Here is a 15,909-nt window from a genome sequence, read left to right as displayed (position 1 = left end):
AAGATTTACGTAATCAGTCTTGTGAACATAATTCCAACCAAACATCCAGGGAAGATCACTGGTGCATTATCTGAGAAAACATCAAGTATGCCAAACAATATTTCTCAATACTCTTGGCATTAAAGAACAGACAGTGTGATACTGACTGGAGTCTGGGACGAGCCCTGATTTAGAATCATCACGTTCCTGAATAAAACAAACAAAGAATAAAGATGAGAAAAGTTTTGTAAAACAATTTCTCGACTGCCTTCCAAAACTGCCAACACATTACTGAAGGAAGCCCTCCTCCAAGCTATATCTTGAGCCTATTCTACAAAGTAAACAACAGCTGTATGGATTCTACACCAAAAAATGTAGTAAGGAATGGGTTTCACCAATAAATCTTGCCACTTTAACTTGACTTTCGAAAAGGGTAACCTTAGCTTATTTTCTCCCAAAAAAGACTAGTGTGTCTTATGTTGTTATTGCAGTTACAGGCTCAGAAACTCAAGTTAAGACATGTGGAAGCCACACATACAACAGAAAGAGCATTCACGGTTGCAGAAAGGCATTCAGCATATGCTCTGCACAGTCTACACCATGAACTTACAGGCCTTGAAAGTAGCGCCACTTTTACAGGCAAATGCAGTTTATTATAAAACAAAATTGGCTGTCCATAACTTTACAATGTATAATTTAGAAAGTCATTGTGCAGTGTGTTACTGGTTTGATGGAAAGCAAGGTGAATTGGTTGCTTTGTGCATCACAGACAACTGTCTAAAATGATTAAGGAAAATCCTGTCCCAGTCATTTTGCATTCTGATGGCTGCGTGTATCAGAGTAGAAACATGATACTATCAAACAGTCTTTTAAGATTAGCAATTTAATTGATTCAGGAGCATTTATTATGTAATAGTTTTCGGAGAAAAGTCGTACTCAGATGGAAAGTGAATCACTTTGCAGTTCCATCGAGTACAAGCTCAAAGGAAGTGAAGTTACAGTTCCTAGTCAATATGCTTCAATATCTAAAGAGGTGAGAAGAAAGCCACAACCTTACGAAATTGATTAGCTAGATAATTTCTTTTTCTCTAACTGCACAGAGAAAAGTTTGTGGCTGCACAACTCAATCAGGCCTGGTACATCTACAAAGAATGAGTTACGGACCTGAGGGCGATGCGTACCATTCAAACTGTATTTTTTACTACAAGTGTACTTTCAATGAAATGTGGCAAGAAATACTAAGACGTCCGAGAAAAATTCTGGAAAACTTTGCTTCCTGAAACTATACAAAGAAAGCCTGAAAATCAAGAAAGCCAAATGGAATCATTTATGACAACTTAAAGCTGTTGTTCCTAAGGATTGTTATTATGACAACATTATTTATGAATGATGATCATCTTGGACATTACTGTTTCAGGAGTGACGGTGACGTGTAGTTCTTTGTTCGGCCATTTTATCTTGAATAAGTCTACAGACATTATCAGATCTATGTGAACCATGTGCATATTTGAGGTTGTTTCTGTGAAAAGTCTTTTTAAAATGATGCTGTTACTGATTTTTCAGCACCAAAAACAACGTAACAGCGGTAAGTCTTACATGAGACTGATAAACAAATACTGGGTAAATAACATTCCTCTTCCACAAAAATCTACACAATTCTGTGTATCTGCCAGAATTAAGCTTTCTAAAGAGTACTATCTTTGTTTCACTTTTTGTTACAATCTTCTAATCACTGTAGTGCAGCAACGCAAATTTTGTGTCCTTTTGAAACGTATCAGACATTTTAGAGTTTTTTGTCTCTCCTGTGAAATTTGTGTTTTTGCTACTTATGTAGTTTTGTTCCTTCACCGACGATATGTCAAGCAGTGTCTTTTTAGGGTTTTTGTTTCTCAAATGGTAAAAACAGGCCATTTACAGGATCAATTTGTTGTTTGTCTGTCTCCCAACAGTTAATATCTGTTTTCCTGATGAACAGGTAAAGATATCAAATTGAAATTTATGCCAGGCTCTAAGGTCTCTGGTCCCTTGGCAGTGTAAAAAATTTAAGCTCCTAAGTTAAATGCAATCAAAAGGTGCAGCCAATTATGTCACATATTTTGATACAAACTCGCTCTTCAAAGCCTATTGGGTACTTCCTGGTTGATCTACAATAATGAAATTTGGCAAAAAGCAGGATTTTGTAGTACCAGTAAGGCTGGCTGGCTCTTTTTCTCAAGGGTTGTTAGTAGAAAACTTTGTGGAAACTGAGTCACCAGCCTTTCAAAATCTATGAATTTCAGCATGGGTATCCACAGAAACTTGTCCAAGGGGAAGGGATAGCAAATTCTAAAATTTATAATTTTTTGTTTTATTTTTTTATTCATTTTGTAATACTGACTCCATGTGACTGAATACATGTCATGACCCAAGAACTAGATTTTGCAGCGTATTCACTTAGCTATTATATAAAGCTAGAAATTATTCACAGAAGTTTATTCATTTACAATTAATGATAAGTTTGCACTGAAGAATGACTGATCCTATTGGGCATGTATGAAAACAACTACAAAAAATGCACTGATTAATACACCTGAAAGAGTACTTGTAAAAAAAAAAAACCACCACCACGCTTTTCTGTCCTTAGCCACTTGGTTTACAAAGCCCCACATTTGATTAGGTTATTAAATTTATTGGATTATTCTCATGGCTTCTGTTTTTTAATGTTAACTAGCATGAGCAAAGTTTCACCAAATGTGTTTTGGGCACAATATTTTTTGGATTGTTCACGAAAAGTGCATTCAAAACCCAACATCCAACTTTACAAATGTGGTGAACTTCCACAAATCATCCTCAAACGGTATGTATAACTTCCTCTTCACAGCCCAGGAATAAATCAAGACCGTCTTCATCTTCTCAGTCTGAAAACATTTTGCAACCGTGCCAACTGGCTTACAGAATTCTTAACTCCATGAGTGATCATTCTGCTATGCTGCTTCCGACATAGTTTGAGAAGGTGTCAACCTCTGAAGAGGATAATTTTTTGACCTTGATATTTCACACTTTTTTGCTTTTTTAGCCCTGAAAAGGCATTATTCTGATTTTGACACTCGGATTTGTGTTCAAAAATGGAGCATAAATGAGAACACCTAGGGTATCAGATGGCCACTTCCTTCAGGGTCAGCTGGCATCATTTTGCCATGTAAAACTAGATGCAGAGTCAGCAATCCATCACTGGTTTTGTTCAGCCATGTCAAAACATGATCTATGTGATTAAGTTGTGCTTGTAAGAATCAGGGATGGCTGGATGTCAGGCAGGTATAATACAACAATCACATTTACAAAATGCTTCTGAGAGAAGAGAGGTTGTAGTGGTAATTGGTGTTGGACTCTGCATTGGGTGTCTAATGCCAACTCAGTAAGTTCTGATGCCAACTCAGTAAGTTCTGTAGAGCAAGTGACAAAACGAAGTTCGAGTATCTACTTTGAATGTCTTCTGTAAAAGTCAGCACTGAACCGTACACAAAAAGCTAAGTATCTGCACTGAAATGTAGGACAGCACACAAAAAGCTGCCACTCTAAGGAAACAGCATTAAATTTCTTGTGAACAGCACTATAAGCATCCAAACCAAAATTATGTAGCATTTCCAAAGTTGCAATATTTCTTGTTACACGCAGTTTTGGTAAATCTGTAGTTTTGTAGAATCTCAATCAGTCCTAAAAACGCACCAGAATTTAAAATTTAATAAAAAGTGGAAACCCCAGCAGATCCCAGGAAGGGGACCCCACCCCCAAATCGGCACTTTCTGATTTTCAGATAAAGCAATAATTCATACTCACCATTCCATTCTACAATTAGCAATGTGGGTTGCAAATTGATAATTGTGCTATATCCACTTTTTTTTTCCCCCTACTTGCAGTATGAATTTAAGTGAAAAATTTTTATGCCACAGAGAGAGACCAATGGGCCTAAATTTCTTTTGTCTCCTTTCTCACGCAGAAGAATACTGTAATTATTATTGCAGTTTGGGGAAATGTCTTTCTCCACAGACATTCTGCAAATAGTTTTGTATTACTTTGCTTCCACTTTTAACTGTTCCTACCAAGAGACTATCACTTCCAGATGCTTTTCTTTTTTCATACCTTGAACTGCTTTGTATTGACTGTCTGCCAGCACTTCCAAAACATTGTTTCATTCAGTATTAACTGTTCAGATTCTGATACATCATTTGAAACACACAAATATTTAAATAAATCTTGAAAGAGTGGTATATTCTCTCTCTCTCTCATCAATTACTGTGTCATCTGCCATAATGAAATGTGATGTCTTCCCGACATCAGTTTCTAGTCTCCTCCCCTCCACAATGTTCTTTATTGTTATCAATTCTTGTTCTTGAGTAATTCTGACTGTCCCTTTTTACATTGTCTCAAAGAAATTTCTAAACAGTTTTATTTCATTCTACATATTCCATCACATTCCTATTAGTGCCTGCTTGAAACTCACACCTTCCTTTTCCATCTCCCTCCTTCATACTAACAGCATTGTTTGTTGTTGGCCTTTAGGTCTAAACCTATGGGGATTAAGTTCTCCCACGTCCTCTTCTTTTTAATTTTTCCTCCTCTTCTCATTTCATCTCAGCTCCTGATTGTACTATCCCGTGCAATTCCCATTTTAATTCCTCTCGATTTGTCTTTACTTCTGAATATGTTCTATCAATCCAGGCAGAGCTTTTCACCTACGTACTGTCTTTTGCCTCCTACACACACTGAGTTCTGCTGACAGATGAACCTCATAGTGGCACAGCAATCCCATAAAGTGCCATTTCACTGGCTGCTGATTCAGATTCAGCTCTTGGAACTGAACCCAGATATCATTAGTATTGATAGCTCTGTTCAGCATATTTTTCCCCAACTCTTTGTGTTATGCGAAGTTTACTAATAGATTCCATACTTTTGCAGCTCTAGTAATGCATATGGTACCATTCTGCAGCAATTTTGTGCAGATCTCAAAAGTTCACATGCAACTTTTGGGATGGTTGGCAACTGTTCCAACTGTTTGGGCCTGTAACTAGATCTTGACCACTGTATGTCATCCTCTGAGCAGGTGGCTAATCCAGCCCAGGATGATGTCTGTCTATATGAACATAGAATGTTTTGGTTGTGGCACACTGACACTCACTGTTCACCCAGGTTTGAATCCTATGACCCATTGAGTCATGGACTAGTAAGGCATAGCACTAACTCCAAAAATTTTCTAAAGTCCTCTGTAAATATTCCCTCATGTTCCAAACACGCTGATGCAAAAATATTATGTACTCCAAATGACTTGCACAGACTGCTGCTAACAGTTCAACTTACACTGCAATTTCTATGAATTGGGTTTGAAATTTTGGATACAGTGCTGCCATCTTGAGACATCCACGTAAAACTCAGGTATTGATATCACATTGCCACATTAAAATTTTTCACTGTGGTCCAGGCCTGTAGGGCTGAGCAGAAGTTGTATTTTAAACCTCAGCTCAAAACAAGAAAAATATAATGAAATTTAAAACTTTCTGGCATACTGACTGTTCCCTGAAATTTTGGCTAGCTGTGAGATGTCTGCAACTTGCTGCCACAATATTTCAGTGCAGAGTCTTCTGACCATCTCCATGTGTATACTGAGAAAAGTTCACTGAGATCCCACATTTAACACCCAACTCACTTGAGTGCAAGAACTTCTGCTGTAATGAAACTTCCTGGCAGATTAAAACTGTGTGCCGGACCGAGACTCGAACTTGGGACTTTTGCCTTCTGCAGGCAAGTGTTCTACCAACTGAGCTACCCAAGAATGACTCAAGAACTGTCCTTACAGCTTTAATCTCGCCAGTACCTTGTCTCCTACCTTCCTTTCACTCTGGATTTCTGCTGTAAGTCTGTGCGCTACACTGTGTGCCCTACGTGATGAAAGCTTGCCTCATGTCTCAAATCAAGTGTCTTCACACAGTAAAATTGGAGAACAACACCAGCTGTGTAAAGCATGAAGTTTTTCTACAACATCATTCTATGCAGAATTTGACTGTAAGCCACTGTCTCAACTGAAAAGGCACAGAGATAGTGATTTCCATTGATTCATTGAGTATGGTGCATAGTCAGTGTCATTCTGTGATTTTACTGTGCAAAGACAATTGATTTAATGCTATGGAGGCAAGCTTGCACCATGGAGAACACACAGCAAAGTGCACAGACTTGCAGCAAAGTGCATATGCTCACACAGCACATGCACAACAGTAACTGTAACATCAGGCATGTGCCACCAGGGTCTTAAATATGGAAGCTAAGTGAATTTTCATAAGTATTCACCTGAAATGGACTGGAGATGCTGTGCCAAAAAAATTATGGCTGCAAGTTGCAGACATCTGGCAGTTCACCCAAAAATTCATGGAACAATAAAAATAATATATTCAACCTGGTTAATAAACATTTTTGTGGAGGTGCAAGTTATTTTAATATAATGTTAGAGATTTAACACGTTTTTTAGTATCTTACTGGTTAAGCAACACCAAGTAAAATTTTACTGATCAATGCTGTCCCATGCAGAGCAATAGAATGATACATAAAAGGACCAAAAATCAATACAAATTCCCATTCCTATCTGGAATCCTTTCTCACGTCAACATTCTCTGGTCAATATACAGGGTGGTCCATCTGAAGTTTCGGATGAGATTATCTCGAAAACTATACATCGGGTAAAAATAGTGGGTACGACAAGTTCTTAAGCTCAACTACACGTGACCCCCAGCCCCCGCCCCCCTTGGGTGGGGCAGGGGGCAACTTTTAAATCTTAAATGGAAACACCCATTTTTATAGCAGATTTGGATTATCCCTAAAAAAAGTAATCAAGTTCTGTGTGATTTTTAAACCATTGACAGATGGCACTGAAACCGAGAAACATTAAAATTGGGGAAGAAGTCTGATTTATTTAGAATGATCCGAGAAGGACGCATCAAATCAATACAAAACATGCACCAATTCTTTCATTACGCCAAATTAAGCTATTTTGTTACAAAATGTATCCTACCCGCAACAGTTTTCGATGGTGGGAGGCGGAATGGTATTAAAATCTCATTAGGGAACTCTTCACAATTGCATTACTCACCCGACTGTGGCACTACAGTGGCCAAACTGCGAACTATGGCTCAGTATAAAGGTCGGTGCAATGCGATCAGATGTCATTTCACTTTCAGATTGTGAACCATAAACATCAATTGACAAAAGTAAATTATTCTTTAGCGAAACATGGCTCAATATCCTCCAACAAAGATTGTTGATATGATGTAACTTTGAGGTAAATGCCATAACAATTACGCTGCAGCTGCGCAATTGTATGCGGATCGTTTCCCAAACAGATGACATCCAAGCGAAAACATTATTCGAAATTGCACTCAATGAACTCAAAATGGATACATGCACCATCCACCTCATCATAATGAATATAAGGAAAATGATGCTCATACCCTTACTGTTCTCGCCTGTGTTCAACTGGATCCCGAAATTAGTAGTCATGCGATTCAGAGACAAATTGGAATACCAAAATCAACTTTTTTGAGGATTTTGAAGATGCACAAATATCATGTCACATTGACACAGGCATTAATGCCAAAAGATATGCAAATATGCGTGCATTTCTGCCAATGGGCCTTGGAAATGATAAGAGGTGACAATGAGTTTTTAGATACGTTATGTTCACTAATGAAGCTACATTCAAAAACAATGGCAAGTTAAATTGTCATGATTGTCATTATTGGTCACCTCTCAGTTCACACTGGGACAGACTAGTTGACAATCAACACAAACGGTCGTTAATGGTCTGGTGTGGAATTTTAAAATCGTTATTTGATTGGACCGTATTTTTTTGACTGAAATGTTACTGGGGAACCTTATTTACAACTCCTCCGCGATGATTTGTTGGAGCTAATGGAAGATGTTGATTTGGAAACTAGGCAACGAATGTAGTTTCAACAGGTCGGAGCAGCTCCCCATTACACTATAAATGTGCGGAATGTTTTAAATTTAGAGTACCCTGGTTGGTGGATAGGATGCGCCGGACCAATTCAGTGGCCTCGATGTTCACCAGACCTTACATCTCCTGATTTTTTTCTTCTGGGGTTACTTAAAAAAATGTTGTTTATGAAAGATAGCCCACAACCTGAAACGATATGGAGCAACGCATTCGAAGAGCGTGTGCAGCCATACCATGGAATGTGCTGCTCAAAACTGTGGACAACTTTCGCAGACGATTGACTTTATGCATTGAAGCAAATGGGGATGATTTTGAACAATTTCTTCATGGCTAATTACATTAATTAAGCACCCCAAATTGTGAGAGGCAAGGGGACTCACACTTATGAAGCACCCCAAGGGAATATCATTCTACTACGTCCATGTCGTCGCTCCTGGGTAACGCTAAAAGCAGGATACAGTACATTTTGTACACAAATAGCTTAATTTGGCATAACGAAAAAATGGGTGCACATTTTTTATCGATTCGATGTGTCTTTCTCGGATAATTCTAAATAAATCAGAGTTCTTCCCCAATTTTACTTTTTTCTCGAATTCAGCACCGTCTGTCAATGGTTTAAATTTTTTTTCAGACGAAACTTGATTACTTTTTTTATAGAGAATCCAAATCTGCAATAAAAAAATGGGTGTTTCCATTTAAGATTTAAATAGGGTCACGTGTAGTATCATTTGCTGTTCCCCTTTGAGCTTATGAATTTGTCTTAACCACTACTTTTACCCAATGTATAGTTTTCGCGATAATCTCATCCGAAACTTCAGATGGACCATCCTGTAGTGAATTTTTAACTTTCTGGACTTTGTACTGTTATGTTTATACCCATTTCCAGTTGTAAACTGCCCTTGAAAAAACTGCTACAAATGAGTTCACTATTCCAGATTAAATTTCATGTTAATATGTTACCCGATTTATATTAGCAACTAAGGGGAGTAAGCTGTTTTTTAATTACCCAACTTTGAAATTTTGTGATATGAACTATGCAGCCATGACGCACCACAGTCTTGAAAATTTACTTCTCCCAATTTCTGAAAAGCTAATATTTTTATTTAAATGATAGCTCTACTTGAGAGCTATCCAAAAACCAACAGCAATATCTTATTCAAAGAAATTTGTTTATAATTAAATAAAACATGATTTAAATTGCTGTACTGTAAAACTCATTGCAATTGTATATGAAACTAAGTAAACTCTTCCAAATTGCATATCAAAACATGTAGGGCAATATGGGGCCCATTTTTTGAGGCCTGTTCAGATGAAGTAAGTCTTGGATATACTCACTACAATTTTCCAAAATATTTAATCTTGTTTTAGATAACAGTAATGGAAATTCCTGGATGGAGCCATTGCAATAATCCAATAGGATAGGCTACGCAGCTGTTTAAAAAACGATGGATCACAATATACTGAAGGAAACATACTTACATAGAAAGAATATTTTACTTTATCTGGAATACACATGTTACTCTGTTACTTCAAGAGGATTCTGTGCCCTAATTTTTGAAAGTAAAGCTTTGCAGACTAACTGATTTTATTTCATACACAATAAAAAGAATGGAAGTTATCTAAAATCATTCTCACATGCAAAATGTTTGTTTTTATATCAAAAATAAGTGATTACTTCAGGAACGTAGACTGAAAGTAAACTGAAATTTGACAATTTTGTCTCTGTGATATAATGGTTATGTCAAATAAGAAACAAAACAAAAAGCTGCTGCAAATGCTAGTTGCAATACAAAAACTTGTTATTGCTGAAAGAACAAAGTAGAGGACACCAACAAAATACTTGTTATTGCTGAAAGAACAAAGTAGAGGACACCAGAAAGAGCAAAATATGCCAATCTGAAGAAATGCTCATTCACAGCAGTATGGCCACAAAACAATACCAATTAGTGACAAGCACAAATTTTTCTGCTAAGTGGACTGGCTTTTGCATGTCCAGGAGAGCAGTACTGTTTTCATTCACAAGTACTCACATACATTTTAGAATAAAATCTGATTTCTGTTACCCATATAATACCAAAAATTAAAACAATTGAGCTTTAGACCAATTATTAACAACATTGGTCTTACAATAACTCAGGTTGAATGCCTCTATGTAGTATTGTTTCTGCAGTGCAGCTTACTAATCCCTGTATACAAGCAATACAGCATTTCTTTTGGAAAAATAAGTTTTACAACTACAGTTTATCATTTTTATGTTATTTATTCATATTCAATTTCTTTTCCACTAGTTTTGTGGCCACTGTTCCATTTTCAAGTGCAAATTTTTATATTCAGACAAGGTGTCAAGCTGAATCCTGGCATCTACCTGTGACCAATGATGATGCCAGGTTTCAAACTGACAGCTTAGATGATTACAAAAAAAGGGGCTTGAGAATGAGGCTGCAACCCCAAAACTAATCACAAAGAAATGAAATATAAACAAATAAAATCGAAACGATAAAGTTAGTTGCAGAACTTCCACTTTCACAACTAATACTTTGTCAGCTATGGGCCTGCAAAGACAATTCTTCTTCAAAAACAATGAAGAAGTTTATGGAAAACTTGTATTTTATTATACAATATAATGATATTCATCAACAATGACATTGCCTTTTCAGATTTCTTCCACTTACTGGTCAAACTGAATGGTTACTTATAAATGTAACTTTTATTCCCATCACAAAAACTAATGATACTCATTGCTAGTAGCTACAGAATGTATCATTTTCTAACTCATTCTCATTGTTAATGAATAAATTTAAGATAACATACCTGAAATACTTTCCTGAAGAAAGGACTACATGCTGACAAAATCACTCTGTGGGCACGAAGACATTGCCCATCACTTGCTAAGGTTACATCAACAAGGCCTTGTTCTTCCCACAAACTTTCGAAGCTTGTAACTATATTTGACTGGAAACTATTCCATTTTAAGCAGATCTGCTGTCCAGCCATCTCTAAAATAATTCTTTTCCGGACTGAAAAAAAGGCAAAAATCCTTTTAGTATACAAACATAGGATAAGATACAGTGCTTTATTATATGGTCTCAAATACTTATCGTGGATGAGACGAGGGCCAAGAGAGCCACTTGATTTATGAAAAGATTTTACTTTTTAAAGAAGAAAAGGAAGTTTAATTCACTATGAAATTGTTCTACTCAACTTTCCTTCACTTAATTAGTTCAATAAATCATCTATACACAAAATTAGAAAATATGAACAATATTACAATTCTGGAGGAAATGATTCTTCCTAAAATTGGAAAATTGCAAGTAATTCAGAAGAAAGATACAGTTGCCGATTTCCGTAGGTGTGGGGGGATAGCGGAATGCCCGCAATATATTGTGAGTTCGTGGAAATAAAATACTTAGGATGGACCAAAACTGGGAGCCACAAAGTAAATCTGTACCACACCCATCACCACAATAAGTGATGCACCTGGATCGATTCTGGGCAACCCAAACCAACATGCAATGTGAATTGGAGTAACATGCAAACCAAAAAAGAAATACTGGTTCAGAACGATATATATACAAACACTCATAATGGCTGGAAAATTCAAACAACTAGCAGTCATGCTCAATTCAATACAAATTTAAATAGTGGCATTACAAGAAAACTGTGCCACTGATGAAGAAATACAAGATTCAGTAAATATAGAAAACACAGAAAGACAGAAGAAAATAAATGCATGAAAACCATGCCACACCTAGTAATTGTATTCATAATTAATGAATCAATATTAGACTCAGTACTAAATTTTTGGAAAGTCTCTCTCTATCCACACAATTCAATGCAGAAATAAGAGGTACCCATCAATTAATACACATCCACCAATAAAACAGAACAGAGAAAGTAAAATTGCTTTTGGAACAATTGGAAGAGGTAGATGATGCTGCAGACAAATTTTAAAAATTTCAGTGGGAGATTTTACTGCTCTGATTGTTAGAGAATAGATATTCAAAATGATTCATTGACATCTATACTCTAAAAACCATTGTGAAATAGTGTGTATTTTCTATTGTATCATTTATTAGTGTTTTTTCTTGTTCCATTTGTATATTGAACAATAGAAGAATGATTGCTTAAACATCTTTGTGCTCATCATAATTAGTCTAATCTTATCTTTGTGGTCCCTAAGGAGGGTTATGTAGAGATCTGTAGGATATTCCTAGATCTCTCACTTTATACTGGTGCTTGAAACTTTTTAAGAAGCCTTTCACAGGGTAGTTAGCAGCTATCTTCAAGTAGTTGCCAGTTCAGGTTTTCAGCATCCCCATGATGCTCTCTCATCAGTCAAAAAATCTGACCATTCGTGAAGCTCTTCTTTGTATATGTTAAGTACTCCCTATTAGTCCTATTTGCTATGGACCCCACATGCTAGAGCAATATTCTAGAATGGGTAGCTCTAGGGATTTGCAAGCAGTCTTCTTTGTAGAACTATTAAATTTTCCCATCATCCTACTAATAAACCAAAGTCTGCCATCTGCTTTACCAATGACCAGACCTATGTAATCATTCTGTTCCATAGCTGTAGAAACTGTTACACCCACAGTCACTTAGTTGTACGACTCAAGTGATTGCAATTGTGGCTCACTGATATTGTAGTCAAAGGATTTGGAATCTTATCAAGATCTGATAAAGAAGCGTTTTTCACACAGTATTATATTACAAATAATTGCAACATCTGCAAAAAGTCTGAGGTTACTATTAATATTGTTTGCTAGGTCATTAACGTACAACGTGAACAAAAAGGTCCGAATAGTTCACACTTTTATTATTAAACTTTGGTATTGTAATGGATTGTTGGCATCTGTCCAGCACAAACAAGAACAAACGTGACGGCAGAAGAGAAAAAACTGAAAACTATCACAAGAAAATACTATAAGCCTCAACAAAATTAGCGAAATCATCTCCAAAAAACACAGAGATTACTCGATATGATTGGATAATTTCAACAAATCATGTGATAAACAACAGAACAATGTTGCAAAGACATAATTACTGTACAAGTTAAAATAAATTAATATAGAAACTGACATTTTCCTGTGAGTAATAAAAATAACATTACTGGCCAAGAATAAGTGAAACCAAATTCCTAAAGTTGACAGAAAAGGAACTTATGACAGAAATCATGCAGCTCCTACAAGAGAAACTGAGATTTTAAAAAAAGCTATCCCAACCAAAAAAATAACATAATAAAAAACTTGAAACAAAAGAGTTACTGCCCATATAACAAAAACCAATCTCATCTAAAGTAGCCCCACACCTTGCTTGAAACAAAACCAACCATACTCATACCTCCTATTGCCAACCCAGTTCAACGATTCAATCCCTCCCCCTAACACTTTCCACCCCCAAATATATAATCCACAACTCCAAAATCCAACAAAACAACAGAAAAAATTATGGAAAAACCATCGGTAAACAAAATTCAGTAACACAAACCTAGCTCCCACCATTCACTGCACTACCCTTGGCCTATAAATCCTCCCCAAATAACTTTTGATTTTCTGCTAACCTGAAATCATAACCTTACAAACCTCACCTTAAACAACAGCACTCAAAGCCAAAGGTATACAATACTGAAACCCCCCCTCCCCATTAATGAAGAGTAGCGGTCTGTTCTCATAATATTATCTATCATGATTTTTGTTGATGATCTAAGCGCAAATGAACAAACCTTACTGTTTGCAGATAAAATAACCTTGTTCTCAACTGAGAAGTATGATGTTTAGGCAATATGACAACCACATATCCTGTTCAATGAGGTCAAGTAGTACTTTAAAATAAATATGCTGAAAAGAAATGAAAACAAAACATAGAGGACAATATGTAATGTCAATTAGAGCCTGGCTGATTTAGGAGCCTTTATCGTTCACAGTAGACTAACTCAAAAACAGCTCACTATTTAAGTCTGTGCCAATTTTTTTGCAAGCCCTCTACATCATGAGGGGACTACATAGCGTAATAATATAAAGGTACCTGCTAAGACTATATTACACAGTGTTCCGCAGCCATACAGTACCCGTGACAACCACGAACTGTGCTACACAGCATGTATTCAGGAATGTGTAGTTGGTGCAGGGGAAGAGGATCAATACTTCAAGTAAAAAAATGAATTATTATACATACCTCATCTCTAAACCAAGAGTTTTGACAGTCTTCTGCCAAAACACATTCAACTGCTTTATGTCAATAAGCTGAACACTCGCAACAGTAACAAGAAACTCCAAATTCATCATCTCAACACTCAGAATAAGGGCAATGGGATCAGCCTAAGATGACAATTAACCAAGACAAAACCAGCTATGTGGTCGTCAAAACGTTGGTTCAGCATTAAACTACGTTTAATCACAATTTATGGAACAACCCAAATAAGAAACACTGAGTGACCTCAAAGAATGACTCTCATACATGAAGCACTATCTTTTTCTTCTTCATTGATAACAGAATAGTGTGAAGGTAGATTCAAAATGTGTACTTATTTATGACTGGGTTACTGGATTAAAAAATGATTAGCTAGCCCTATTTGCGTAACATGTAACTGCAGGCCAAATTAAAATCTGTATATCATAAAACCAATAAAATGTATGCTTAGACACCTGATTTCCCACACATCGGATGCTTCTAAATCAATTAACCACGGGATTCCCACCACTCAAAAACTGCTTCATAAATACAGTAAAATATAGGGAAGTAAAGACAACAAACAGAACTTATATATTAAGCCACAAAATATCATATTTTGCTAAAGAAAGTTTACCAACTAACGTCCACCCATGCATTTACTCATTCCAGCTTTTCAGAATAGATTCTCTAGTGAAAGAGAAAAGAGATTGTAACGTGGTAAATACTAGCGATTCAAAATTGTAACTGATTTACTGGCCAGTCAACATACTGGGCTGTGTTATATGACAATGTAATGGCAGCGACACCAATAGACAAAAACTGCTGGATGAGGTGGCGGTTTATTCAATCTCAAGGAGGCACAATTACGAAGCCACCCCAATAAAATGATATATCGTAAAAGAAAAACAGGTGTGTGTAACACATATGGAAAGTACGGAAATTTTTGTCACTATAAATAAACACCCACAAGAACAACTTAACTTTTTTGCCTAGTGAACAATTACTCTGCACTTGTAAACAATATGACTCTAGGCTCGGTTATAATTTTATTTCCCGCTGGGTTATTTTTCAGTGGCTCTTGCATTTTTTATTATTGTTGCAATAAATCAAAATTGTACGTAATTTGAGGTTCATGAAAACGTGTACATATAATTTTAAAAAAAAGAGGCCCTAGTTTATCAACCCGGTAGCGCCACTATGGCATACGATCACCAAGATAAAATACTTTTCGTTAACCAAATTAATAACCACCTGTTATCTACGGACACCCAGAATGTCATACGAAAGGGCTCATTCCACAAACACGTTCGTTTACCTTTTCATAAACATATAAATATCTCCAATAACAAACATTGCAGACTATTTAAACGTAGAAAAATTTTCATATCAACTATGTTACCAACGGCATTTTGTTACCTCATTTAAAACATGTAGACAAAATTATGTTTCCGTTTTCAGGGCTGAAACTTTACATCACAACAAACATACAAAAATTATATACACAATCCTACTTTCATCGTTTTGACAGACTGCAACCAAAGTTTATTGACAACGTAGTTCAGAGATGGAGCACAGGGTGTGCGTGAGGTTAACCTCCTTGGTTACAGAGATTGGCATCCCTGCAAACGCCAACTGCTTGCTTGTGCAAACACTTTTAAAAAGACGCAAGATATTCAGTGTTGCCCATCTAGAGGTACAAAACCGTGATAGGCGTAAAACATGTAGTAGTAGTATTTTTACTTATTTATTTTATTATCCATCTTTAGGCATTAAAAATGCAA

At 36.4% G+C, this 15,909-nt stretch overlaps 1 protein-coding gene across 2 annotated transcripts in view; it reads right to left on the bottom strand.

Annotated features, from left to right (window-relative positions):
• The window catches only part of LOC126457045 (protein tramtrack, beta isoform-like), a 197,830-nt gene extending 182,151 nt beyond the window's left edge, over window positions 1–15,679 (bottom strand). For both annotated transcript variants that reach the window (XM_050093033.1, XM_050093034.1), the window contains exons 1-2: window positions 15,545–15,679; window positions 10,769–10,974 (exon numbers count right to left, since the gene is read on the bottom strand). In XM_050093033.1, the coding sequence (XP_049948990.1) occupies window positions 10,769–10,951 (183 nt within the window). In that variant the 5' untranslated portion in view covers window positions 10,952–10,974; window positions 15,545–15,679. The remainder of the gene's footprint in view (window positions 1–10,768; window positions 10,975–15,544) is intronic.
• Window positions 15,680–15,909: the final 230 nt, after the last annotated feature.

Source organism: Schistocerca serialis, chromosome 2, assembly GCF_023864345.2.
Source record: "Schistocerca serialis cubense isolate TAMUIC-IGC-003099 chromosome 2, iqSchSeri2.2, whole genome shotgun sequence".
In the NCBI taxonomy this organism is placed as follows: Eukaryota; Metazoa; Arthropoda; class Insecta; order Orthoptera; family Acrididae; genus Schistocerca; species Schistocerca serialis.
The sequence above is the reverse complement of the archived record's forward strand: the minus strand, read 5'-3'. Positions and strand labels throughout refer to the sequence as shown.